At 34.2% G+C, this 27,061-nt stretch overlaps 1 protein-coding gene across 1 annotated transcript in view; it reads left to right on the plus strand.

The window, feature by feature from the left end:
• The window catches only part of LOC308649514 (uncharacterized protein), a gene marked incomplete at its 3' end in the record, with an annotated part of 38,571 nt that extends 16,748 nt beyond the window's left edge, over positions 1-21,823 (plus strand). Inside the window, exon 6 of the mRNA XM_081295047.1 lies at positions 21,675-21,823. Coding sequence (XP_081151173.1) covers positions 21,675-21,823 — 149 coding nt within the window. The remainder of the gene's footprint in view (positions 1-21,674) is intronic.
• Positions 21,824-27,061: the final 5,238 nt, after the last annotated feature.

A 27,061-nucleotide genomic window follows, 5' to 3' on the forward strand; every position in this document is an offset into this window, starting at 1 on the left:
TCCTTGTTTTCAAGATGTATCATTTTGAACCACAAACTGCTACTTCAGCATATCAAACATTTTAACTTCTCTACCCTAGAAAGCAACTGTGTGCAAAATAGTATTTGGCCTGCCTGTCCTATAGAGTGCTATATAAACTATAGGGCTGGGGATGTGGCTTAGTGGTTGAGTGCCCCTGAGTTCAATCCCTGGTTAAAAAAAAAAAAAAAAAAAAAAAAAAAAAAACCACCCTAAAACTCTAGATATAGCTTTTTGGAAAAAAGCGTTGTGGGAATGTGAGGTATTTCTAGTGGTGTAAAGAATTTTAGATTTAAATGTTAAAAAATTTTAAAAACCACGAAAGGAAGGAAATATAGTCAACAGGTGAATTTTTTAGATGGTGTATTATGGGTAATTCTTCCTCCCCCTTACTGGTTTTTGTTTATTACAATCTATACTAAACATAAATTGAGTTTATAAATACAGCAGGGAAAAACTATTCTGAAAAGAAACACCCAGCAAGACTTAGCATAAAAAATAAATGTATAAAACACAAATCAGTGATCAAATAATAGAGAAGGTCCCCAAAAAAGAGAAAGATCAGACTGTAGCCTTTTTAAAAATTTTCGGATAGTATTTTATGTCACCTTCATTTGACAGACTAAAGTTTTTTGTTTTTTTAGTTATAGATGAACACACTGTATCTTTATTTATTATGTGGTGCTGAGATTAGAACCCAGTGCTTTACACATGCAAGGCAAGTGCTTTACCACTGAGCTACAGCCCCAGCCCTAGACTAAAGTTTTTTTTGAGTTCTGTGTTTATTTGGTGTTGATCAAAATGGATCTCAGTGGTGTGTGGTGACCAATGCCTGTAATTCCAGCTACTCCAGAGGTTGAGCATGAGGATCACTTAAACCCGGGAGTTCTAGGCCTGCCTGGGCAACATTCTGGCTCAAAACAAAGCAATCAGACAGATAGAGTATCTCATCTAGTTCAGGAGTTGTTTTATTGCAGCAGAAAAATTGGAAATAGAAAAATGTTTCTGTATACTGAAGGTGAAAAAATTGTAAAAGATGGTTGGTTCTATTAGATTTGAAATAAAATCTAATGTAAATATCTTGGACTTTTATTTTTGTATAGTTTTTAAAAGGTATCTTAAATACATGAAATACTACTTGCATGCAACACTGTTCTTAGAAAACGTACACTTTTCCTTGATTTTAGAACACCTAAAAATCAAGTGTAAAGACTAAAGTTAGGTACTTCTGTGGAAATTGCTACAAGGGCATAGTGCACTCAGGTGTCTGATTTTTTTTCCCCCCTAACTAGCTTCGTGAGAGTCCCTTCAGAGAGGAAACCTGACTACAGTGTGTGCCATGGGTCTGAAAGAATGCTGTACTTCCCTGTTATGAAATTCAGGATTTTCTATAGTGTTCTTCTAATAGCAGCCTGAAAACTATAGCTTTAGACAATGATGGTCTCAAAACAAAATCTCCAATCAGCTATTTTAGATCTGAAAGTTACACAAAAAGCTGCTTCTCTGGTCAAAGCCTTTACCATTTAAGGACCAAATAAGAGCATTGGAGTAGGCATTGTCAGTTTTTTTTTTTTTAGGCCTGTGGTCTAGCACCCCATTTACTTAATTTCTCATAAGAACAGCACATGGTCCTTTTGCAGTTGGCCTCCCACTGCCCACAGTTCCAAGAAAGGATCCAGGTTCTGCAGTACAGATTGCTTGGAGAGGTAGCCTCTTTCTGAGCTTTGCACTCCGCCTCCACACAGTGGTTACACCCCACCTCCCTTTCATGTATTTTACCCATTTCTGTGATCCTAGTGCATCTAGCTTCAGAAGTTCTATTTAAAAAAACAAAAAACAAAAAAAAAATTCCTTTGCTCCTTTAAATATTATTTTAAAAAATTTTATATCTATGTAAAGTAGATACGATATAAAACTTACCATTTGACTGTTTTTTTTTTTAATGTTTTATTTTTTAGTTGTAGTTGGACACAATACCTTTATTTTTATGTGGTACAGAGGATTGAACCCAGGGTCTTGCACATGCTGGGTGAGCGCTCTACTGCTAAGCCACATCCCCAGCCCCGTTTTAACTGTTTTTAAGTGTACGTTTTAGTGGATTAGTTACATTCACATTATCCTACAACCATCACCACGATTCATCATCAGAACCCTTTCTTTTTTTTTTTTTTTTTTAAATACTTTATTTTTTAGTTATCGGCGGACACAAAATCTTTGTTTGTATGTGGTGCTGAGGATCGAACCCGGGCCGCACGCATGCCAGGCGAGCGCGCTACCGCTGAGCCACATCTCCAGCCCCCAGAACCCTTTCACCTTGCCTGAAACTTAACCCATTGAACAATAACTCTTCCCTACAACCACCATTCTACTTTGTCTCTGAATTTATCTGCTTAAAGTAACTCATGAATAGAGTCATACATATTTGTCTTTTTACAATGGCTTGTTTCACTTAGACTTACGTCTTCATGGTTCATTCATGTTGTAGCATGTGTTGGAATTTCCTTCCTTTTTAAGACCAAATATTTCATTTTAGATATATGCTACATTTTCCTTATCCATTTCTCCCATCAACAGACACTTCAGTTTTCCTGCCTTTTGGCTCTTGTTAATAATTAAGGTGTGAATGTGGACTAGAAATAAATAAATATGTGCTTGTGTTCACACTTTATTTTAGGGCCTATATTCAGAAGTAAAATTTCATAATCATGATAAGTCCATTCCTAATTTTTCAACAACTTCTGTACTATTTCGTTTCCTTCCTTCCTTCCCTCCTTCCTTCCCTCCGGGATTGAATTCCCAGGTGCTCTGTCACTAAGCTACATCCTCAGTACTTTTTTAAAAAAATTATTATTTTGAGACAGAAATTTTCTGAGTTGTTCAGGCTGGCCTTAAACTTTTGATTTTCCTGTTTCGGCTTCCTGTGTAACTGGGATGGTAGACATGTGCCACCATACTGTGCTGCTGTAGTATTTTCTATAGAAGCTGCACCATATTTTATTTTCACCAGTAGTGCACAAGGGGTCCCAGTGCCTTTCCATCCTTGGCAATACTTTTCCTTTTTTTTTAATAGCAGCTATCCTATTCATTGTGCTTTCAATTTGCATAATGATTAGTTATGTTGAACATCCTTTCAAGTGCTTATTGGCAATGTGTGTAGTTTTGATGTTAAGTTGTAGAGATTAAAAAAAAAATACAACCCCTTATCAGATATAAAATTTGCATATATTTTCTCCCATTTTGTAGCATTTCCTTTTACTGTTCTGTCCTCTTCCCTCCTTTTTGTGATGCCAGAAATTGACCCAGAAACTTGCCAGTGCTCACTATCACTGAGCACACTCAGATCCCCTGTTGGGTCTTCTGATGTACAGAGAAGTTTTAAATTTTTAATGGGGTCCAGTTTATCTACTTTTTGTTGTTGCCTGTGCTTTTGGTGTCATAGCCAAGAAATCAATGCTTTCTTAGTTCTAAGAGTTTTATAATTTTAGCTCTTATGTTAAGGTTTTTGATCCATTTGGAATTAATTTTGTATATGGTATAAGGTAAGGGTTCAACTTCCTTTGCATGTGATATCCAGTTTTCCTACCACATTTATTGAAAAGATTGTCCTTTTCTCATTGAATGGTCATGCAGAAGTCCTTTTAAACATAGATGTCCATGGGACATCATACCTTAAGTCAGTTCAGTAAATACATTGGCAGAGAACTGACAGCTAACCAATTAAGATAAACCTTGAGGAAAAAAAGAAAGATGTTGAGAGATGGAAGAGAGCCAAAGGCAAGCTTATTTTATTTCAACTTTGCCTAAAGTAGGATAGTAACCACAGGCTGCTGTCCTTGTCACATTCATGAATTGTGCTACACAACTTAAAATGTACACATTTCATTCATTCATTGCATATTTGCATATTAATTTCATAGAGTAAATATGTCTTATGTAACTATTAAATGAAGGTAAGATAACACCATACATTTACAGATGACCATAGTAATGACACTGATTAAAAGCAATTTAAAGGCGGTTTCATTAATCTTAATATTCAGTAGACTTTAGAGTTTCAAATATGTAACCAACAGATTAATACTGGTGAATATTTGGGCATTTTCTCTCTAAATGGGGTGAGTTTTACTTGTTTCTGATGAACTGTTTGTACTTAAAGTGTTAATAATTCTTTTGTAAATACATAAAACATCATTTTTGCATGAAAGTGATTGTTCCTTATGATGAACTTCATTTCCTTGGTATATGTTAAAATCCATCAGTAGCCATAGTAAAGAAGGCAGAATGATAGTCTTTTTAGTGGGATTTGACCAGCCTCTTAAAATGTACAGAATGTGCTCTAGCAAACGATGAACTAAAGTTAGGTAAAATGCAAACATAAATAATCTTGTTATATTTTAAATAATCCGGTCCTTAATGAGAAACTTCCTATAGTTTGGACATCCCTGTTAAAAGAATAGAAGTCAGGAAGTCTTGCATTGTAGGCATTTCAAATCCTTGGCTCTTACAGACACAGCTGCTCTACCATTTGCCTTAAAATTACCTGGGCAGATTTCCAAAACATTAAAAAAAAAAAAAAAAAAAAAAAAAAAAGAAAAGTCTACTTAAATTAAAGGGTTTAGGGAGTAGAATCTTTCTTGCTTGCTGTTTCTTTCCGCCACATCCACTTTACATTCATATATGGCCACCTAAGGGATTCTTCTGAGTGCTGATTCTTTATACTTGTTTTTTTAGATGAAGAGATGTCACGCCAAATGCTTTAGACTTACCCTGTGTCGTAGCTAGGTAGTCCTTTGAACTGGGGTTTGAACCCAGATCTTGTGTCAGTAAATCTTTGCTTTTTGTTATGTTGTAGATAGATCATGGATGTTCATTTAAATAAACTGTTATATACTTCATAGTTTTCAAATATGTAGTCTCAAAATTTGATTTTCACTCTGAACTAGCAAGGTATATTCCTAGAATAGTAGCTAATGTTTATTGAGAACATACTCTATATGCTAGGAATAAGAATACTATTACATATATGAATTCACTCATTTTCCATTTTTAAACAAATTTTTGGAGATCCATAACTGCATTATCTATTAATGTTGCTGGATCAGGAGAAGATGGTAGGTTATTTAGGTTGCACAATACAGGTTTAGAATCCTTTAACGCTTGCCCCAGGGTCATCAAGCATTGTGAAATTGGCTTGGGAACCCAGTCTGCAAGAGTTGGCTTTGAAAACAAGAATGTGATATTTATTTACAAGTCTAATCTTGATAATTGGTTAGTTGTCAATACTAAGAGGTTGCCTCTCAATGAGCAGATTTACTAAATAAGGCATAATTCAAAACATTGCTTGAAACCAAGAATAAAAACAGGGAGCACATTATTTCTGAGGCATATTTCTGTCAAGTAGTATGCTGATTGATTGCCTTACTCCCTTTTAGGGAAATGTCTAATTTGAAGAATCAAATCAGTCACCTAGAGGGAAGAACGTTTCTCTGAATTTATCTATAGGGACATTGGCAGAGCCACTTTCTTTTTGTGATGGTCCTTACTTGCTTGCAGGAACTTAGGCCTTTTACATCTTGACACATTACAGTTTCTAAGAATAGGCACTTTTTATTTGTTTGTTTTTGGGGTACTGGTAGTTAAAACCAGGGGCTCTCTACCAGTGAGCCAAAATCCTCAAACTTTTTATTTATTTATTTTTTGAAACTAAATTGCTGAGACTGGCCCCAAACTTGCAATTCTGTCTCAGCCTGCCTAGTCACTGAGATTACAGGTGTGCACCATCATGCCCAGTTAAGACAGGGTTTTACATTTGCTCCTTCCTGATTTTACATTATATAAGCAGCTCTCTGGATGATTTGCCATTAATTCCCATCTATTGTGTGGTTCTCGTTAGCGTTAGCGTTGAAGGTGTGTTACTTGCTGTTGTACCTGTGTTACCACATTTTGGGGGAGAGGTATCTGTGATTGATGAGTAGATTTAGTAAATATTTGAGTGTGAATATTTCGAAAAATGTTATTAAGAGAAATAAAAGCTAAAATTAAAAACTCAGGATCTTTTCAAATATTGATGTATTGGGCAACCATATATTTGGGATGTATTTCTGTTACTGTGCTTTATAGGTTACCTGTAAGTTTACTTTCTTTACTCAGGAAGTATTTATTGTCTGACTACCTATCGTTTACAGGATTAATGACAATTTTATACATAGTGTATTTTAAATGTTTGCAACATAATGTTTTGAGTATCTGAAAGGAGGTGCATGTGGGTCTCGGTGAAGTATGAATTGTATGTATTAACAGAAGTGTTGATAAACATAGGGTGGTTTGTTTCCTGTTGCAACATCTTGCTTTTATTTGGCCTTACACTTGAGGTGGTCAGATGGTGGCTTTGCTGCATGCTAAAATTTGTCCTCTAAGTAGCATTGTGGAGCTGAATCATGTAGTTTGCTTTGCGCTCCAGGGTGCCTCATCCTGTCTTGCTGAAAATCTTCCATTTGAGTTTATTTGTAGGACTTGTATTTTCTTGCCTTGTGCTCATTTATTTTTTGGTTAAAGTTTAGAACTTTTTTTTTTTTAAAATCTCCTTTAACATAGTAATTATGCTGGTTAAAGTTTGTGTTAAATTCAGTATTTCTAGGTCTGTGATTTTATTATTCTGTTTTTACTTGTACTTTGTGTCACAGACTTTATATTTTATTTGCAAAATTGATCGTAGAAATATGTGAAGTTTAGGACGTTGCTATCATCCATAGTGGATTTACATTTGCTTCTTCTAGTTGTTTTGAAGTTTTAGCAATCCAGGAGCACCTTAACTATTTTCAGAGTAGAAATAATGTAAGGTAGATTTCAGTTTCTGCAAAGTTGTAATCAGTTTACTTTCAGTTTATTTTTCCACCCAAGGCCCTAATCCCAAGCAGGGAGATACATGTGTATCCTTGGAAGATGCTTCAATTCCAGTTCTTATTCTCTTAGCACCATGATTGTCAAAAACATTGCCCAGCCTTTCAGACACTCCTTGAGAACTGGTGAATACCTTCAGAGGGAAAAGTGCCTGCTTTGGGGAGGAGAACTGAGTTGATATATTTTCTTTGTAGATTTTGTCCTCTTGTGATTCTTGGCCAGTAATTTCTACTTTCCCTAGGCCTTCTATATCTGGAGGCAAGTTTTTAAAAAACAATTTATATATAAAGTTCTGCATTCAGCTTTGTTTTATACTTGTCTATTCTAAAACCATCAGTAAAGATTTTCTTATTGGCTTTTTAAAAAAGTATATATTTCTGTTGTAAATGGACTCAACACCTTTGTTTTATTTATTTATTTTTATATAGTCCTGAGGATCTAACCTAGTGCCTCATACGTGTAAGGCAAGCGCTCCATCACTGAGCTAAACCTAGCCCTCTTATTGGCCTTTTGCAGTGGGCCTATAGTAGAACTTAATAAGTGGGATACTTAAATGATTGAGCAAATGGATTAAGCTTTTAAAATATATTTTGTTATTTGATTTACCTTTAAAATTAGTAGTTTAATAGTTTTATTATTGTGAGTTTGCATCCTTGGCCAGAACTCCCAAGCTCTTGACTTGTAAGACTAGGCATATGGATTCAGAGTTTATGTGAAGGTAAGAAATGTTTTAAAACGTTTCTTAAACTCCCTTAAAATAAGGGGTGAAGACTTTGTTGGGGGAGCCTAGGCAAAGAAGAAATATTTAACAGAAAATATGGCACTTCTGGGACTTGATATTGAACACATCAGGTTTCTATGCTCCTGCGTATAGCAAACTTTTAAAGTTCTCTCCAAAGAGTTAATCAGTTTACCTTCTATTTTCAGAGCATTTTGCATATACCCCTAAAACATTTATATTATCCTCTGCTGGGACTTAACTCTTTGAGAATTATTTCTATGTGCCAGTAAAGAGAAACTAAACCCCACAGTATACCAAGAACAAGAGTATTTGAAAGAAAATGCTTTGTCTTTCTCATCATGTTTTAAAGTGGTGTTAAGTAAAAAATTCTCATTAATCATAACAAAGCTCATTTGATGACTTTGATAATTTTTTAAAACAATTTTTAAAAGTCCTCCAAATTTTTTTATTAATTGACGCACTTTTTGTGGTGCTGAGGATTGAACTCAGGCCTCTGTACGTGCTATCAACTGAGCCTCACTTTGATAATGTTTAAGGCTTCATATAGTAACCCATTGATACAAACCTATGCAGTGACTAGAAGAAAATCCTAAATAGACGTTATATTAAATTTGTGAAGGTTAATGCAGTGTGGCCATTTCAGTTAAAAAATTTGACCTTACAGGGAGTTGTATTTAGTGTCATTTTGACATAAATAATTTTGTGTCTTGCAAGACATCAAGCCTGCCTAACACTTGTGATGGCCATCATTTGGTCATCCTGGTGGTTTTTACAGTATAGTTGGCTGGCTAAGTGTTGCCTTAAGGAGAATGCCAGATGTACTCAATTATTATACATGATAATCTTTCTGCATCATGTCCTCTATGACATATTGTTTTAATTGACTTCTTTTAGGGCTTTTTGTAGATTGGTGAATTACACTGTGAGCACAATTGTAAGTATCCACTATGTAACAACAAAGACAGGAGTTGAAGCTGTTACACGATGGTTGATGAAAGGAAATGTTTTATTAATTAATGGTAACAAGTTAATAAGTGTGGCCATGTTTGTTGCATATGATGATGTTTTTATATGAGTGAACGTTAAGATACCTATTCAGGAATGCATAAAAATTTATCTATAAAAATTGAAATTTACAGTAGTTAAACTCTAGGAGGGTGTTTTAGGGACAAATTTCACTTGTAAAGCAGTCTAAGAATAATATATTTTGGAAAAAATTTACTAGGTATTGGATTAATTGAGCATTTGAATTTATTTTAATTTCTTATTTTTCTTAATACTGAAATAAAATGATAATTAGGAGTACATTGTGTTATAAAATTGATGTCCCCCCCCCCAATACAGAAGCTCCACCATGAGGCGAGGTGGATGGAGGAAGCGAGGTGGATGGAGGAAGCGAGCTGAAAATGATGGCTGGGAAAAATGGGTGTGTTTTAAAGAATAAAAATATTTTTCATTCTTTTAGCTTATAATGTGGCTTAAGGCATAAATTTTAAATCACTGTGTTTTAAGTGATAGCTTTTGATATTTTTCTGAGGTTGAAGTTACCTAGTGGAATTAGTGCTACTGTCAAGTAGATTACTTAGATCCAGAATTTAGCCATGGAATCATTCATTGTATTCTTAATTCCCATGTGTAGAGGGCTGCTGGTTTGTTTAATTGATTCATCTTATGCTTCTTATATAGAAATAGTAGAAGGCACTCTAAAAATTTGCTCTTAGACCACTTGTTAAATATCTGATTGTTTTAAACTTTGGTGTAACTCAATCAATTGTATATGTAAATAAGAACAGTATAAATATGATAAATTTAATGTCACAAAAAATTTTATGACATTAAATTTATTATGGTTGACTTTTTCCTTTTAAAAGTAATATCATAAGAGTGTAATAAGGTTATTAATATTAAAATTGAGTTGACAGAGGGAAGAGTTTTATTTGATCTACCTGTTTTTTACCTTGCTGTGTGGTTCAGGTTTAGGATGTCATCATTTTATCCTAGTAACTAGCACAGAATAAGGTTGTCTTATTATTTTTAAAATTTAAGTTTCTTGAGTGGGGAGTGGAGGGAGAAAATATAACCTTTGTAATTGTTTTATCTTTCTATAATTCTAGGGTGCGTATATGGCTGCCAAGTTCCAAAAATTGGAGGAACAGTTTCGAACAGATGCTGCTTTACAGAAGGATGGGACATGATCTACTATTTTTAGTGGAGTTGCCATCTATGTTAATGGATATACAGGTTGAGTACTTTTTATTGTTTGGTACCTATTTTGACATGTACTTTTTTAGGCTTGAGAATATATTTTGTTTCAAATTTTCTTCTTTTAATTATTTGTCATGTATATGAAAATTATTTTTAAATGATTAAAAGAAGTCCTTATTTAGATATTACTCCTTCTCTACCCCTTTTCATCCCACCTTTAATTTTATCAAAGTACATAGTTAAATGAGGTTTAAAGTGAAGAATAGTAGGTGTCTTGCTTAAACAGCAGACTGGGAACTCATTGCATATGGGTGGGCTTGACAACTGCAAGGTGCATATAGGGGAGTCTGACAGGACCGATTTCCTTGGGAAATCTCCAAATGTGATTATTCATTGACCCTCTTTGAGTCTATGATTTCCCAGAGAAGAATCTCTTGTTCTCTTGCCAGGAGAAATATATAAACCTACCTGCCAACATTTTGGTTGTCAAGAGCGGAGAGGAAAGTACCAGAATTCTTAGGGTTTAGGAAGTAAAATTTCACTTAATCTCTCTATCTTTTTTCATCTCCTTTCCTATCATCTGTTTCTATTGTTATTGAGACTGGTATCTGGAGGAGTTTGGTAGTCTTTGTGAGTGGGGGAAGAAATCTGGGAGTTCTAATTTGTCCCTTAAGTAGTTTAAGCCATCAGTTTCCTGTTTTAAGACTTATTCACACAACTACTTTTGGAAGTGCCAAGTACCTGTATTTCATGAATTTCTATTGATTTTACTGGCACCAAGCTGCTTCTCTTTTGGCTACCATATAGCTGCTTTAGATTTATCTTTTTCCAATCTGTAAAGTCAGGTAGCACTTGGCTATTAATTATCAGGTTTTATTCCTCAAGTTTTTTCTTCATTTTCTTAGGGAATTGTCATCTTACGATCACTGGAGAGATAGAGAGAGAGAATGAATAAATATTTTTTTTAATTTTAAGTGAATGGCTGAAAATAGTTTTATTCATGTGTTTTATTTTCCCCTCTCTGCTTTTCAGTTGGCTAATACCTGTATCTTTTTCCCTTGGTTATCTGATTGTCTTCATATACTTTAAGTGATTTCATAGTTTCTTCTGGAGCTGTGGCTCCTTGTGTGTCTGTATCTTACTTACCATTATTAGGCCTTACTTTAGTTGCCTGTTTACTAGACAAGAGCAAGAGCTATATTTTTATCCCTATTGTATCCTTGATGCTTCTGCAGTGACTGTATCTAAATTTGCTAAATTAAAGTATTAATGAATTGATGCATTTGCTTCATTTAGTAAGGGTAGTGTGTATTGGTTGTAATTAGGAGTTTTGTTAGGCTTCATTAACAATGAGTTTCATCTAAGACTGTTATGCTGGTGCAAATTTGGGAAGTTTCAGGAAGTTTCAGTCACATTCAGGAATTTTCTTTTTTTCTTGAAAATATTGGCAAATTTGAGGTTTATTGATTTTCATTATATGCACCATAAAATAGTTGAAATTATAATAAAAGCAGTGGGCATGGTGGCATGTGCCTATAATTCCAGCTGCCTGGGAGTTTGAGGTGGGAGGATTACAAGTTTGAGGCCAGCCTGGGCAATTTAGAGAGACCTGGTCTCAAAAAAGACTGGGGATGTAGATCAGTATTTGCCTAGTATGTGTGAGGCGCCAGCTTCAGCTCCAGTTTAGTTCCAAAAATAATAAATAAACGAGTAAACAAAATATTATGCATCACATGAGCCAGTTACAGAAGTCCTCAATTCATGAGGGATACCCTTATTCACATAAGAGGAAGGAGATGCTTTGTGTAAGGGAGAAAAATACTGCAGTCATTACTTTCTTGTTTGGAAAACTGGAATTCTGATTCTACTTTATGACTGATTTTTGTGTGACTTGTAAGATATTTTCTATTTGGATTCATCATTATTCTCCCTTTCCTTTATCCCTTTTAAAAATATTATGTTATAATTCAGTAGGTAAACTTGTGCTGAATTTTATGGTGATACTCAAGTTGTGATTTAAAATAACTTTCCTTTTAGAAAAAGTTTCAGTTTTAGTGAATATTTCACAACTTTTAAACAGAATTAACAATTCATAAGAATTCTTTTTATTAAGAATTAATTTATGAAATAATTAGCAACTTTTATGTAGTGAATTAGAAAGTAAAAAGAGTAATGCATAAGATGAAGTAAGATAAGACATTGTATTTTTGTTGATTCTTAGCCATCTCTTCACAGACCTTAACTAATATTCTGAATTTTCTTGATTCCCTTAAAACTCCTAATTCTGCCACCAGGCCTTTTTCATAAGCCCTTTTACTCCCAATCCAGTTAGCTTTGAACTTGAACTTAGGAGATCCCTCTGCTTCTGCCTCTGCTTCTGCGAGCCCATTCTTTTTTTTCTCCTCAAAGCATTTGTTCCTTATTAAGGTTAACTTCTTTGTCATAGAACTATTTTTAAGACTTTTTAAAAATAATTATAGATTTATATGCTTCTTTGGTACAGGATTATTTATTAATTGAACTTTAAAAAAATATGGTAGATTCGTAGGCAAATGTGAGAAATAAATATTGAAAGATACTGTGAACCCTTCACCCAGTTTCCCCAATGGTAATAGGCAATAGTACAGTGTCACAACCAGGAAATTGACATTGAGAAGAGTCAATATTTCCATCAGGAGTACTTTATGTGTGGCTGGGTTATAGCTCAGTGGTAGAGTACTTGCCTAGCACATGTGAGATACTGGGTTCAATCCTAAGCACCGCATTAAAAAAATAAATAAAATAATGCTGTCCATCTACAATTACAAAAAAAAAATGAAGAATATTTTATGTTGCCCTTTTATAGCCATGCCCACTTCCCTTTCTGTGCTTGTCATTATCTTAATTTATTACAACCAGTAATCTGGTCTCCATTTCTATATTTCGTCATTTGTCATTTGTTCAACATATAATGATGTTGTATAAATAGAAACTATAGTATGTAAACTTTTGGGATTGACCCTTTTTTTTTTTTTATTAACTCAGCATTTGTATCTGGAGATTCATAAAATTTTTTAGATGTGTAACTTGTTTTTTTCCTTCCTATTGCTGAGTTGTATCCCATAGCATGACTATATGGCAGTGTTAACCATTTGCCCATTAAAGGACATCTGGGTTAGTTCCTGTTTTTTGTTTTGTTTTGTGTTATAAATGTTTGTGTAAAACTTGACATCCTTAGTTTTTGTAAGATAAGAAACTTTTCTGAAGTGTTTACTGTTTTATATTCCCACCAGCAGTGTATGAGTGATGCATTTTCTTTGCATCCTTGCCAGCATTGTTTTTTATTTTATCTATTTTAGTAGGTGTGCAGTGATATCTCATCATGGTTTTAATTTATATAATTTATATTTATATAATACATAATTTATATTTCTTTGTCATATATGTGGTATGTACATTCTGTTCCCCATGCTATAGCTTGTTTCATAATCTTTTTGTGAGAGGTGGTTACTGGGGATTTGAAGTCAGGGCCACTCGACCACTGAGTCTCATCCCCTGCCCTATTTTGTATTTTATTTAGAGACAGGGTCTCACTGAGTTGCTTAGCACCTTGCTTTTGCTGAGACTGGCTTTGAATTCAAGGTCCTCCTGCCTCAGCCTCCCCAGCTTCTGGGATTATAGGGATGTGCCACCATACCCAGCTCTTTCATCATCTTGATTTTTTTGCAGAGCATGAACTTTTTTTATTTTACAAGGTGTAATTTATCCATTTTTACAGACTGTGCTTTCAGATCTAAAAACATAGCTTAGTGCCAGACTCTAAAGATTTTTCTCTGGGTGTGTGCGTGTGTGCACACACAGGAGTTTTTTGTTTGTTTGTTTTTGTTTTTTGTAAAAACTTTTTTAAGTTTTATGTTTTACATTTGTTTTGAGATTTGGATTAGGTTTTTTTTCCCCTCCATGAATGTCCCCTTGACTCAAAACCCTTTGTTGAAATGGCTATCCTTCCTCCCTTGAATTACTTTTTTCTTTTAAATACTTTTTTAGTTGTCAACGTACCTTTATTTTATTTATATGTGGTGCTGAGAATCGAACCCAGTGCCTCACACATGCTAGGCAAGCTCTCTACCACTGAGCTACAACCCCAGCCCTTGATTACTTTTGTACCTTTGTTAAAAAATCATTTGGGTATATCTGAGTGGAACCTTTTTCTGAGTTTCCTACTCTGTTCCACTGTTTCCACTGTTCCACTTTATCAGTACCACACTGCTCTTGTAAGTAAGCTTTATGATGGTGTAGAACAACGTCTCTCAGTTACTACTTCTTTTGTCAAGATTATTTTTGCTATTATAAGGCCTGTGCCTTTCCATATGCATTTTAGAATAAATGATAAAATTCTATTGTGTACCTTGCTAGGGTTTGATAGTAATTAAATTAAACTGTAGTTCATTTGGGGGAGAATTAGCATCTTTACTATGTTGAATTTTCCAATTAATAAACCTTCCATCACATTTATTCTACTTTAATTGACTAAGCAAACATATTTTGGATGCTACTTGTGTGGGAAGATGTGTGAAAAGAGGCAGTTGATAGAGAACATGGATTTTGTGACTTATAAATAATCTCTGTGAATTAGAATAGAGATGAACAGGAAAACGGAAGCAGTTGCTTGTGGGAGCCTTTGTGAATCTCCTTCAATAAAGCAACTGAATTTTTAAGCTGGGTCTTGGATAAATGGGTTGAGGCATTCTAGTCCTAGTCCTTAACCTGCATTTTCACTTGCAAATTCTTAGGTTTACTTTGATTTTCTAGATTTGTCTTTTTACTTTGCTCTCATGAAAAGATTCTTTTCTTCCGATTTCTGTAAATTAGTAATGCAGTGCATCTATGAAGACCCAGATTAAATCAGTTTTTGCCTCTTTCCCTAAGTCAGTTCATAGATGTAAATGTTAATATCATCACTGCTAGAAACATTTATTTTAAACCTGTGTTTTCAGTAGAGAAAGTGGACTGTCTTGAGCAAAAAGCAGCTTCCCCTTGGTCTGGTCTGTTAATATTTATGGAAGTACAGTAGCTAGAGCCTGTTGCAGTTTTCCCTATGCATGCTCATTGCCCTCTCATCGTATTACTTTTTGGGTGCAAACACTTGAGCCAAGGATGTGGTCTGGATTGCTTACCATTTGCTTGTTTTGCATTCTGGTGGTTCATGTGTGTTTCCTGCATGATGGCCACTTTTTGGTGGGATTCAATGTATCTTTTTCTGTATCCCCAAATTCTTAACCAATCTCAGAACCTTAAATTTGCTTTTCTTTTTCTTCATAAACTAGTATTGAACCTAGGGATGCTTTAACACTTGGTTACATCATCAGCCCTTTTTATTTAAATTTTGAGACAGGACTTTGTCAAATTGCTTAGGGTTTTGCTAAGTTGCTGAGGCTGGCCTCAGACTTGGGATCCTACCACCTCAGTCTCCTGAACCACTGCAGGATGGGCCGCTGCACCTGGTTTGTTGTTCCGTTTGTTTCTTCAGATCTTCATCATGCAGACTGTGCCTCTTTAAAGAGACCTTCCTTTTCAGACTGCCTTTATCCAAAATTGGTTTCCATTGCTCTCTAGTTGCTCTCTAACCCCTAATCCAACTTTATTTCTCTTTATTACATTTATCTGTAACAGAACTGATATTATTTTTCTGACCTGTTATTTTGTCTGGCCATGAAATACAAATATCCTGGAGCACAGACTTGAATCTTGTTGATTGCTGTATCCTGTGCCTGGAACTTTACCTAATACATTGTAGATGCTCAATAAATATTAGTTGACTGGGCAAATAAGTAAAATGTTTTTGTATTTGTACATCTGAATGTTGAAATGTTTTCAGTCACATGCTAATTTAACACAGTCGTCTTAAATATTTACTTTTTAATATGAAATGGGCCACATTCTAGGCCTACTGAAGTATAATAATCTCTAGAAGATAGACTGGGGATCTGTTTATTTTTGTGAAAGCTCAAGTGAGACAACGCTTTATATATAGTGGACAGTAATTGCACCACTGTATTATTGGTGGGATTGGGACAGTTAGGGAAAAGAGATGTTCTGGTTATCTTGTGTTAACCACAAGATAACCAGAATATGTGGATAAAATCCAGGTCTTAACGACTTTGGCACGTTGAAGTTTGTAAAAAAAAAAAAAAAAAAAAGGCAGGTGGGTGGGCAAATACTTTGGCACAACTTGCAAAAAGAAATAAGAATATGCATATGTAACAGATGTGCAATTCAAGTGACAGGGATTTGTTTGAAAACTTACAACCATACATTAATGTTTTCTGAACACATGAATGTGATTGTCACCAGAAGAAATCTTCAGATTTTATGTGCTGGAGATAATGATTTTAGTGTGTGGAATCATGTAACAGTTTTATAAGGGACCTTCGTTTTCATCTAGTTTAGTCTCTCATTTTGCAAATGAGGAAATGAGGCTAAGTGAGGTGAGTTGAGTTGCCCAAGATCACATGACTTTTCAGTGTTAACCTGCACCTGGAAACCAATTTCTCATTCTAGGATTGCCACCTGTTAAGGTTGAGCAAGGGCTGGGGAGTGGCGCAGTGGTGGAACACTTGCCTACCACGCTCTAGACTTTGGTTTTGATTGGATTCCCAGCACTGTACCAAAAAGAAAAAGAAAAAAAAATGTTGTTTGAATAAGACTTTCACAAGACTGGACCTGAATCTGAATTTTGGCCATTTTCGTAGCTGCATGTGATTTTGGAAAGTTAACTTCATTTCACCAATCTGATTTGTTTTCCTTTGAAATGGGGATTATATTACTTGGTAGGATTGTCAGGAGTAAACTATAGTATAGAATGCAATGTTAAAGCATTCAGATATTTCCAGGCTTTTTTTTTTTGTTGTTGTTGTTTTTGTATTTCTGATCTTTACACTATGCATAGAATACAACAATGAACATTGATTTTGAAAGGGTTCCAGTACTCAAAATTAATCGGCCTAAAATTAATGCTATTTATAAAAACTTATATCAGGGACATTGAATGAATAATAATTTGTTATGTAAAACCTTAGTAGAACTTTAAGGAAATAGCTCTTTGGCACATGTTCCGTAAAAACCTCATTTGAACCAACACTTTACTTTTTTCTATTGGTAAAGTCACCTATGAAGCCATGAGCCTCAGAAACACTGTTTTATTTTTTTAAGGTCCTCACTAAAAGATTTGTGGGTAATGATTTTGTTGGCTGGAATATTGTCATTTGCATACTCTTATTAATTTAAAAGTAATATGTTCAGAAGGATGTGTAATGAGGGTTTAGGGATGTTAATTTTATCTGCTAACTATTTGAATTGGTTCAGTCTGTTTACTTTCATTAGGTTGTGTGTACTGCTGTGGGAAATGAAATGGTCATTAGACTTCTGAAAAGCTCTTTTAGTTCTGACACTCCCTGGGGTGTGACATTGATTGTAAAGATGGAGGGTTGAATTTCCCTTAGTCTATTTTTGTTTTTTCATTTTCTATTCTTATTCCTTGCCATACATTAAGGACATTCTTAAATGAAAACTTACTGAAGGGTGAGCAATAGAGAAAGATTTGTTAGGAGGAATTGTGAGTTGGAAAAATTTTATGGGTGGAGCAGCCTCACCTGATGCTGCTTCCTTCCTGCTTTGGGATAAGAAATGGTAATGTTAATACTAATAACATAGGTAATAGCTGACATAATTTTTTTTTCTGTTCAAGGTACTTTTCTCAGTCATTTATAAATTTTAATTCATTTAGTCTCCACAACAGCCCTCTGTTGTTATCCCTGTTCTACATATGAGGAAACTGAGGCTCTGTGAAAATAAGAAACTTTCTTGGGGTCCACATAACTAACTAGTGCCAGAGCTAGAATTTGAACGCCCTTCATCTTGCTTTGGTGTCTGTCATCTTAGTAAATGAGTGGTATGTGTGTGGAAGGAAGTATTGCTGCCACATGCATTCCATGTGTGCTAGAGAGGTGGACTCCAGGAGGGCGCCTGTGATGCATTGAGGTTGTCAATTAATTCAACACATACTTACTGCACATCTGCTTTGTGTAAAGGATATGAAAACAAGACAGGGAAAATTCCTGTCCACAAGGAGCATATGTTACAGGGGGGAATTGACAATAAAGTAAACAAATAGAGAAGGTAATTTCAAATTACCAGTGCTATGAAGAAAATTATCTGCTGCAGGCAGTATGTCACACAGTGCATACAGATTTCATGATTTTGGACACTATCTTCCAAATATTTTTTTTTGTAATTAACTCCACATTTGATGAATTAAAGGAGCATCTTACATATAAAAAATGAATTTATTATGTAAACCTTCATAGCTATTTGTTTATATTGTTTTGAGGTTGTAAGATGGGAGCATGCTTTACTACTGAAGAATTAGAACCAGAAAGAAATACTGTTTTGAGAGAGAGAGAGAATGTGTGTGTGTGTATGTGTGTGTGTGTATGTGTGTGTATATGTGTGTTTTGAGAGAGAGAGAAAGAAAGTGTGTGTGTGTGTGTGTGTGTGTGTGTGAGTGTGTGTGTGTGTGTGTGTGTGTGTGTGTGTTTTGCTAGGGATTAAACCCAGGGCCATGTGCATGCTAGGTAGATGCCCTACTGCTGAGTGATAGCCCCTATTTTGAAAAAGTTTTTAAATCTCAAAATAAGAGCAGCCACCAACTACTAGGTATGCTGGAAGATACCATGCCAGGATATGTCTTGATAGAGTAATCCCTAGCCACTGTCCTTAGTACACTGTCAGCAGTTTTTTTTTTTGGAAAGTTAGGGCTACCACATGGTAGTCTATATATCGTCTTCCCCCACCTCTATTTTTATAAGGGTCCAGGTCAGGACCCTCAAATTATATACATTACTTGAAAGGAGTTCTAATGTCATCATGTTGTACAGCAGCTTTCATATTGAGGGCTTCCTATGTGACAGACTTAGATCATTGTTACTCTTTTATTTGTTATTTGTAAGAAAGAAAAAAGCCGAAACAGCTAAAGGGTGTGAAAGCCAAAGTCAGGATTAAAGTTGGGTCAGTCTGATGACATAGTTTATGTGATTTCACCTTTTTTTTAAAAAAAATTTTTAATATTTATTTTGTAGTCTTCGGCGAACACAACATCTTTGTTTGTATGTGGTGCTGAGAATCGAACCCAGTGCCCCGTGCATGCCAGGCAAGCGCGCTACGGCTTGAGCCACATCCCCAGCCCTGATTTCACCTTTTAATTAGATTGGTTTTTATGGTTCACTTCATGCTGAAGAATTTGCAAGAGCTTTCAAACTTGAGCTTCAGATAGGCTGTGTGTCTTCATGCAGTGCAAGAACAATGAACTCTCCAGGTTTTCCAGTTCCAAATTTAATTAGTTTTCAAAGATTTTATTTCAAGTGGTAGAGGGAAGAGTGCTTTAAGAGTATGTGTATGCAAAGTTAGTGGGTTCCTGACTTATCTTTTGACTAACTAAATAGAGGATAGCTAGCTATTTTCTACTTAAATAACTTAAATCCTGTTAAGCCCCAAGTTTTCATTTCTGTGAATATTTCAACAGAGTTGACACAGGTGCATTAAAATAACAAATAACGTTGGAAGTAATAATTTAGAGCTTATTTATCATCATATTAATATCTAATTATAATTATGAAGTTATAAAAAATATATATATATTGTATTTAATTTTTCATAGGAGGTTCACATAGGATGTGGAACCACATCGGTTAATAGGATTGGAATTAGTTTAGGAAAGTCAGAGATTAACTTGCAAAAATGATTTTTTAGATTTTTGTGCTTCTTACTGGATTTGGGGTTCCTATTGTACTGTACTCTAGCCTTTAATTTAGTATTCTTTATTTGTCATTTTATAAGGTCACTTAAGTTCTTGAATCTTTGCTTTAATTTAGAGAAAGTAAGTAAGTGGTAGATTCCCGTCTGTCTAGTTGTTTCACACCACCATTTTATATAGATTTATAAACTAAATGATAAAACTATTATTTAGTTTTGGGGATCTTTAAAAATCTTCCATTGTGAATTTTGAATTCATTTTATTCAGAAGTATAATTTTAATTCTCCACATGTGTTGAGCACTGGAGAAGTGGTTTAAATATAAAATTTAAAGTAAGGAGTGTTTTAAATATAAAATTTCTACTATATTCTGGAGATTTAATATAAAAAAGAATGTAAATCTCAATTTTATATATCGATTATATCCAAAATAGTATTTTGGATCTAATAGATTAAATAAAATATTACTAATATTAATTTCACTTTTTTAAAAATCCACTGAACTACATCCCTAGTGCCTTTTAATTTTCATTTTGAAACAGGGTCTTGCTAATTTCCCAAGCTGGCTTCAGACTTGTAATACTCCTGCCTCAGCCTCCTGAGTTGTTGGAATTATAGGCATGCACTACCATGCCTGGCTTTTTAAAAATGTTTTTAATGAGGCTCAAGAAATTTTTAAATTATATATTGTGCATTGTGGATTTCATTTCTGTTGGACATTGCCAGTACATGTAAAAAGCATGAAATGAATACTGTGCTTCAAGAATTTATCAATAATTAGACAAACCTGGCGCGCGCGCACACACACACACACACACACACACACACATATACATGCTATTAGTTTGTTCCCCACACTCCCTCTTCTTTCTACAGAAGACTGAAACCTAATTAGAGAGGTGTCGTTATAAAAACATTTAAACACTTGGACATACATTGCTTGGGCTTAAGGAAAACTGTTGTTGAATAATAAGGCAGATACATAAGGCTCCTTTGGAAACTTCCCTCGGGTACAGTTGTTAGGGAAGGTGTGATTTAGAGCATTCATTAAGATGATAGGTGAAAGAATCAGAAAAGTGAAAATGGTTTAACATGATACAGCAATGTAGGATACAACATCACTTTAGTTAATCATATTTCTTTTTTATGGGAAAGCATACATCATATTGATTTTGTATTTCTTAAAAGTTTCGGATGTTTAAGATGTTTGCTATAGTTTTACTCAGAATAAAATAATTTCAAACAGTTTTTAAAATGGTGTTTCTTAGTTTTTGTTTGTATTAATGAATTTTATTTTTTGGCCTTGATGAGGTTTTATATTATGGAATTGAATGAGATTAACTTATTCAATTGACTTTAAAATTTTTTTATATTTTAATTTATTTTAATTAGATATATATGACAGCAGAATGCATTTTGATTCATTGTACACAATTGCAGCACAACTTTACATTTCTGTGATTGTACAGCATGTAGCGTTGTACCATATGTGCAGTCATACATATTTAATTGACTTTTTAAGTGTTTTCTTAAATAAAAACTAAAATTGTTAAGCCTCATAAGAGCCAAGTCTATTATAAGCCCTGCAGTAAGTCTACTTATAGTAAGTATGAGTAATTTATCTGATTACTCTTTTATTATTCTGAAGGAGTTAAAAGATTTTTAAAAAACGAGATACCAGTATTAAGGACATATGTTAAATATGATAAAATATTTAAAAAATTGTTTTTTGTAATTTCTGTGTGACTTGAGATCCTTGTTTGCTCTTTTAGGCATCTCTTATTAGAGTAGATGTTTTTGTATTGGTTGACTGTTTCTGGTATCCAGAGGAAGAGGATGTGCTAAGGTCAAATAGCTTTATCACTTTGTGATTTTTCTCCTATCTTTGTTTAATGGCAACAAAGCCAAGGAGAAAGTGAACCAGTGATCTTTAAGTTGGTGTATTTAAGGTATTACTCACCTTAGTGTTCTTCTTTCTCGTACATGAAACTCTTAATGTATTTTAATGTTGACTTTACAGATCCTTCTGCTGAGGAATTGAGAAAGCTAATGATGTTACATGGAGGTCAATACCATGTATATTATTCCCGATCCAAAACAACACATATTATTGCCACAAATCTTCCTAATGCCAAAATTAAAGAATTAAAGGGAGAAAAAGTAATTTGACCAGAATGGATTGTGGAAAGGTAAGTTTAACTTTTGATTAAATTCAAATTAATAAGTTTTTGGAAATATGGAATACTTTTTATTTTACCATACATATTTGATTTAATTGCCTCATAATTGTCATAGTGGAAAATAATTTCTTAATACTACTGTAGTCTTAAACTCACATTAGTTCCGGTAGCCTAAGATTGGCATCCTATTAAAAGTAGTGTGTTAGCCATCACGGTGATAATCAACTTAATGAGAGGGAAAATATTTGAAAAATATTTTGTTCAAATATTTATGCATCGATTATGGGCTAAACTGTTTTGTGTATATGGGAAATATCAGTGAACGAAACAAAGATCTCTCCATTATCTCATGGAGCTTACCTTAGTCAATAAACTTAATATATGAGCAAAGTTCATCATTTTTTATTACATATTATGTATTTTTTTAAGAGAGAGTATTTTTTAATATTTATTTTTCAGTTTTTGGCGAACACAACATCTTTATTTTATTTTTATGTGGTTCTGAGGATCGAACCCAGCGCCCTGCGCATGCCAGGCGAGTGCGTTACCGCTTGAGCCACGTCCCCAGCCCCTGTTTTTTTTAACCTTTACTCTTGTATGTCAGGATAATGTGACCTGGAATGCTGGAAGTAGGGGCAGTGGAAGGAGAGCAGTTTGCAGTATTTTTGTTAGCTTTTACTATGGATTATGTGTGAGAGAGAAATCATTTGTGTTAGTTATTTAACATAATTCTTAGAACCTTGTAGAGGCACAATACACAAGAAGCTATTGTTATGTTTATTCTGTAAACTAAAATAAATTCTAAAAGTTAAAAAGTGCTTTTACTGCTTTCAGAAAACTAAATGTATCTTACAGACTAAGGGAATTTTAATCCTTGGGGGATTAAAATCAAAGGCCTTTCTTAAGAGCGCATCCCACTGATCTTGTTTTGTGCTGTGTTCTCATGACCCAGCTACTGTCTGTCCATTACATAGGATTAACATGGCTTTTAGTTTTTTGTCTCCTTATGAAGTTCTCAGTGTAAGAAGTTAGCATCACTCCAGAGTTGAGCTGTGTTGTCAGAGAGACTATCCTGTCATTGTGTTAGAGCCAGAATTTTGTTCTTGAGGTGTTAGTTTGGTTTGGACAGAATGGGGAAACCAGTGGGTGGTAGGGAAGTCAGGGAGAAAGGGTTCTTTCTGGGTGGGAACCAGATTTGCTTTGAAAACAATTTTTTTTTTCATTACAGCTATTTTCTTTACACCTATTCTTACTGAATGTGGCTAGGGAGATAATGCAGCTGAGATATTAAAAGTTTAAAAATAGGATTTTATTTTAGTCTGGAGTTCTGCTTAGTTATCTGTTTTTCAATAACTGAAAGTGACTTTGAACATTATGATTATATGGTGTGTTGACCTCATTTTGTATATGAGAAGGTAGGGCCAATAAGTTTGATTTGCCCAAGAACAGAACAGAATTGAGAGTCCAAGTCCACATTTTCTGACTCCTGTTTGGGTTACCTCTTTACCATTAATTTTGTTACAGATGAGTAGACCCATGTAGAAATGGATCATTTTGGGCACGTATCTTAATATATAAAATAAATTCTCCAAATGTCTTTATGTCATTATAGCATAGGATCATTTTTGTTAAATCATAGTACTGTTTTCTTTTACTTTTTAAAATATTCTTAATTCTAGATGGACACAATACCTTTATTTTATTTATATGTGGTGCTGAGGAGTGAAACCAGTGGCTCACATGTGTGAGGCAAGCAATCCACCACTGAGCTCCAACCCCAGCCCAGTACTGTTGCAATTCCTGTCTTGTCTCAGCAGGGTTTTAAATGAGATTTTGTTATACTTTTAAATTTTAAATACATATGTTATTTAATGGATGATAAATACTATTCTTTTTATAATTAGTTTTTCTGTGTTCATCTGAGTGGTTATAAAAGGAACTACACCTTAAATATGTAAGGCATTGCTTTCATTAGAATTCTCTTATGCCAGTGTATGTGCCATTAAACTTGAGTTAATACAGGTGTGATCGTAGGGCCCTAATATCCAAGAGGCAGGGGAGTCCTTTAATGAGAAGTCTCTGTATATTAGTTTAAGTATGAGATTATTTTACTAAAATTTATGCTTTGCAAGTCTTATACTCTTTTATGTAGTATAAATTATTTGTTTTCAAAATTTTGTCATCCTTTTCTTGAGACAACTTTACATTAAAATTTGAAATGTAGTAGAGAAGTTGCTGGCTTGCCAAATCTGAGGTGTTCATGGGAGCGCAGTTTAACACCATAGTCTTAAGTTACTACAGATTGGTTTTGTTTTTGTTAATATTGATTTTTGTCTTGGAGTGTGGGAACCTGTCTCCTATGGTTAGGTTCCCAAGTAGATTGTCTCTGAGTTGAGAGATGATGGTGATTTATTGTTCCAGCTAAGCCAGTTCACTTGAGGTCTGTTAATAGTACTGGTTCCCCATCAGAGTTTTTCTTTACAAACTCCCAAACTGACTTTAGCATATTTGTCGTATGCTTAACAATACTCTGAAGATCTCATACTTGAAATGGGTTAAAACTCTGATTTCTAATTAGAGTGATTATTCAACTCATTTAAATGAAAGTTGATCATATCTTCAGAGAATATTTGCAGGATTCTAGTTTCTCCTATAAATTTTTGCTTTTTAAAAAAATTAATCATGATGTCATTTTACATTTTCTCACGAACTAGAAAATTCTAAATTTATTTTTACTAATGTAAACAGTGCAAACATTTCGGGACATCTCTTAATGATTTGTGAGTAATATCTTCATAAAAATATATTCTCGGTTTTAGCTTAACTCCTAGTGTCTGTAGTGAAAACACACGTTTTCATCTTTACTTTTCTAAATACATGGTGTCTTGGTGAGTAGCTGAAACGTTCAGGAACTTGAGGGTGGGCCAAAAGGAGTTTCAGTTTTGAATGCATAAAAATGATTCATTTATTTATTTATTTATTTAGCCTAATGGAGAAAAAATAGGCAAAGAACATCTTCTTTTTTCTTGGCACATAATTAGATCCTTTCTTACCTTAAATTCACTTTTGAAGAAGAAGGTGGATACCTGATCGGTTGTGCAGGTGGATATATAGGTGTTAGATGCTGATTTTCTAATAGAGAAGGACTGGGGGGCATTGACTGGAACTATAAAACTTTTGATTTTCAGAATTATTCCTGAAACACTAAAAAGAAAACACAGTTATTTCAGACTATAATAGAAACCAACACAGTGAATTTCTTTCTTTTTTTTCCTTCTTCTTTTTGGTGCCTTTTTTGTTGTTCTGTGGTGCGATGGATTGGATGCAGGGCTTTGGGCATACTCTTTCACTGAGTTATATTCTGGCCCCTTATATCTTTTTTTTTTTTTTTTTTTTATTGGTTGTTCACAACATTACAAAGCTCTTGACATATCATATTTCATACATGGCCCCTTATATCTTAAGTTTTGAAAAATTTTCTAGACTCTTTATAACTACCAGTTTAAAGTTGTTCATTGACAGTTGATAGAAATAGAATATGACTCAGAAAACTGTTAGATACAGAATTTTTTTTCAGAGATAACTTTCCTTTGCTATAGGACAAAGCAAGAATTGAGATTCCCCCAAGCAGATGAATATTTCACTTGCAATGAACATGTGTCTGATCCATTAGATAGAATGTAAAACACTTTTATATATTTCTGAATATATTTGCAGTGAACAGGAAAAGCTATATACATAAAAAAAACAATGTTGTATTTTTTGGTAAAGTGAAAGATTTCTTTATATTATTGCCTTTGGGTTTTTATCTTTTATTTCTTTTTGGAAGGAAAATGGTAAAAAATGTAAATACATTTTCTTTGTTTTTAGGATAAGCAGGGAAATTAGTAAATGTTAGAAATTAATTCCCGAGAAAATATTTTAAATAAGATCTTTTCAAAATATACTTCCAGATAATGTTTCTAGAGTGCATGCATTGGGCTTTATTTCCTTCTGCTAAAGTAGCTCAGAGGATATCTTACTTGAGACTTGTGGTATTTACGTTTGTCTAATTTTATAATAATCTCCATGGGCTTGCATAAGCCTAAGAATTCTTCTGGGCCACATGGCTCTCATTAGGAGCTGGACAAGGTGTTATCCCTTTGAGTGTGGTCAGTGTTGACCATAGGGAGCACCTGTAGAAGTCTGCAGCACTCTCCATACTGTTAATAGCCTGAAGAAGTGAGTACACTATTTGGGTATTTTGTCTGGTTTCTGTCTTTTGATTTTACCTGAAATGTGTACTAATCCCTTTGTTATAACTATCCACGATGAAAAGTATTAAGTTAAGATGGGATTCTATTTTAAGTTATTAAGTACCTCCACTTTTTGGTAGAAGAGACAGGAGGTGAATTGAGATAGACAATACTGTAAGAAGACAAGAGACTTATAGTTTGGCAATTGAAACCAACTTTTAAGGAAGAAGAGTTGATTCAGTAAAGAATAAAAGTAAAGTAATAAATGGTCTAATTTTAGAATTTTGGTTCTAGTATTTGAATGTAACCTATAATTTTGGTTTGGCCTAATAAATCTATTTGAGTAAAATTGAAATGTCTTGTGATTTGTATATTCTTTACTGCCATAGTTTACATATTTGGATATATTTTAAAGTACTGAGGGTAGAATTATTAAATAATTGATGTAATTGACATAGTTAGAGGACGTAGGCTGTACCATTTTATGGCTCCATCTTTAGGAGGGGAAATTATATCAGTGTATTTTTCTGGATTCGAAGTTGTTGACTCAAGTTTTTAAAAATAATTTTCTATAAGATTATTCTTTCATTTCTTTCAGGGCCCCCCTTTTTTTTTGAGTTACATAGAGTGCCATTTAAGAAAATGAAAGTGTCAAAAATCTTGGATTTATGAGACAAAAAAGTATTTTAGCCTGTTATTTATATGTTCTTTTCCTAAATAATTAAGGGATGACTTCCCATCTTCTCTCTCTACCCCATCTGCTGTAATTCAATTCTCTCCCTTGTTTTTTTTTCCCCCTTTTCCCTCACATCCTCTTATATTTAATTTTGTGTAACAATGAGGGTCTCCTTCCATTTCCATGCGATTTCCCTTCTCTCTCCCTTTCCCTCCCACCACTTGTCTCTCTTTAATGTTAATCTTTTCCTCATGCTCTTCCTCCCTGCTCTGTTCTTAGTTGCTCTCCTTATATCAAAGAAGACATTTAGCATTTG

This window comes from Spermophilus citellus (genome assembly GCF_964194105.1).
Source record: "Spermophilus citellus genome assembly, chromosome: 5".
NCBI lineage: Eukaryota > Metazoa > Chordata > Mammalia > Rodentia > Sciuridae > Spermophilus > Spermophilus citellus.